The following is a 2479-nucleotide window of genomic DNA, read 5'->3' on the forward strand; positions in this document are numbered from 1 at the left end:
CTGCTGGACAACGTGGAGTGCCGCGGGCAGGAAGCTGCGCTGAGTGAGTGCGGCAGCCGTGGCTGGGGCGTCCACAATTGCTTTCACTACGAGGATGTGGCTGTCCTGTGTGATGGTGAGTGGAGCCCTGGGACCTGGGGGGACAGACAGACAGACTGTGGCAGGCAGCAGGGCTGTAGGCTAGATAAATGAAGGGACTTCCCACGGGTAAGGCTGTTCCATGCAGATCAGGCCAGAGGCTACGATGCCTGGTGCCGGGGAAGAGTCCCAGCCTGGGTCCCAGGGATTATTCTGGGTCATTGCCTGACTTTGGACCAAAAGGAAACCAGCACTACTGCTTCCACATAAGGCTTTGATTGTGCCAGCAGAGCCCCTCTCCCTTTTAAAAAAAATTTTTTTGGAGGTTTTGGAGATGGGGTCTCACTCTTTGACCCAGACCAGAGTGCAGTGGTGTGATCATAGCTCACTGCAGCCTCAAACTCCTGGGCTCAAGGGATTCTCCCGCCTCACTAGCTGGGACTACAGGTGCAAGTCAGCCCGCTGGTTCCCCTGTCCCAGTTTTAAAAGCAGACAATCAGTCGGGCACGGTGGCTCATGCCTGTAACCCCGGCACTTTGGGAGGCCAAGATGGCAAGATTGCTTAAGCCCAGGAGTTTGAGACCATCTTGCGAACATAGCAAGATCTCATCTCTACGAAAAATCAGAAAAATTAGCAAGGCATGGGGGGGTCCCCACTACTTGGGAGGCAGAGGAGGGAGGATCGCTGGAGTCGGGGGGGTCAAGGCTGCAGTGAGCTGTGATTGTGACACTGCACTCCAGCCTGGGTGACAGAGCAAGACCCTGTCTCAAAAAACAAAAAACCGACTATTGGGGTAACACTGGCCATGAGCTCCACGTGGCATAGAGCTGCAGCGGAAACTGAGAGCAGTGCTTCTAGTTTTCAAGAAAATCAGGGGGTCTCATGAAAACACAGATTGAGGCCCCATCCCAGAGTTTCTGATTCTGCAGGTCTGGGTGGGGCCTGAGAATCTGCATCGCTAACAGTTCCCAAGGGAGGTGAACTGCTTTAAGAACTGTGCTTTAGGGAGGCTAAGGCAGGAGAATGGCGTGAACCCGGGAGGCAGAGCTTGCAGTGAGCCGAGATTGCACCACCGCACTCCAGCCTGGGCAACAGAGCGAGACTCCGTCTCAAAAAAAAAAAAAAAAAAAAGAACTGTGCTGCAGGCTGGGCGCGGTGGCTTATGCCTGTAATTCCAGCACTTTGGGAGGCCAAGGCAGGCGGATCATCTGAGGTCTGGAGTTCAAGACCAGCCTGACCAACATGGTGAAACTCTGTCTCTCTACTAAAAATACAAAAGATTAGCTGGATGTGGTAGCGGGCACCTATAATCCCAGCTGCTCAGGAGGCTGAGGCAGGAGAATTGTTTTAACCAGGGAGGCGAAGGTTGCAGTGAGTTGAGATCACGCCACTGCACTGCAGCCTGAGCGACAGAGCAAGACTCCATCTCAAAAAAACAAAAACAAAAACAAAAACAAAAAACCGTGCTTTAGAGGAGTCCAGGACTCTGGTGTGGCCCCTCTCCTCTCATACCCCAGGGTTCCTGGCTGTGACTCTGTGTGGCCAGAGAGGCTCTGGGGGCAAGCACCTTATGGGTCCATCCTCCGGCCCCTCAAACACCCTGTGGTGTGAGGATGGAGAACAGAAAGACCCCTTCATCCACTCCATGTCCTTTCCAGAATTCTTGCCAACGCAGCCCCCAACAAGGAAGATGTTAACCAGTAGAGTACCCCCTACAACACCGCCGAATGGAAAAAGTACGTAAGCATAATGTGGGCAACACCTGGGTTCTGGGACAGGAGTCTCTCACACCCTATTCTAGGCAGTGGGAAGACAGGGATTACAAATTGAAGATTGAAAGTTAGAGAAAATGGCTGGCCGCGGTGGCTCATGCCTATAATCCCAGCACTATGGGAGGCTGAGGCCAGCAGATCACTTGAGGTTGGGAGTTTGAGACCAGCCTGGCCAACATGGTGAAACTCTGTCTCTCTACTAAAAATACAAAAGATTAGCTGGATGTGGTAGCGGGCACCTATAATCCCAGCTGCTCAGGAGGCTGAGGCAGGAGAATTGTTTTAACCAGGGAGGCGAAGGTTGCAGTGAGTTGAGATGACGCCACTGCACTGCAGCCTGAGCGACAGAGCAAGACTCCATCTCAAAAAAACAAAAACAAAAACAAAAACAAAAAACCGACTATTGGGGTAACACTGGCCATGAGCTCCACGTGGCATAGAGCTGCAGCGGAAACTGAGAGCAGTGCTTCTAGTTTTCAAGAAAATCAGGGGGTCTCATGAAAACACAGATTGAGGCCCCATCCCAGAGTTTCTGATTCTGCAGGTCTGGGTGGGGCCTGAGAATCTGCATCGCTAACAGTTCCCAAGGGAGGTGAACTGCTTTAAGAACTGTGCTTTAGGGAGGCTA

The 2479-nt window shown here is 52.4% G+C and overlaps 1 protein-coding gene across 1 annotated transcript in view; it reads left to right on the forward strand.

Annotated features, from left to right (window-relative positions):
• The window catches only part of SSC4D (scavenger receptor cysteine rich family, 4 domains), a 35337-nt gene that overhangs the window by 19158 nt on the left and 13700 nt on the right, over window positions 1–2479 (forward strand). Inside the window, exons 4-5 of the mRNA XM_011976350.1 lie at window positions 3–115; window positions 1738–1815. Coding sequence (XP_011831740.1) covers window positions 3–115; window positions 1738–1815 — 191 coding nt within the window. The remainder of the gene's footprint in view (window positions 1–2; window positions 116–1737; window positions 1816–2479) is intronic.

The sequence above is a fragment of the Mandrillus leucophaeus genome, unplaced genomic scaffold (genome assembly GCF_000951045.1).
Source record: "Mandrillus leucophaeus isolate KB7577 unplaced genomic scaffold, Mleu.le_1.0 Scaffold164, whole genome shotgun sequence".
NCBI classification, from domain to species: domain Eukaryota; kingdom Metazoa; phylum Chordata; class Mammalia; order Primates; family Cercopithecidae; genus Mandrillus; species Mandrillus leucophaeus.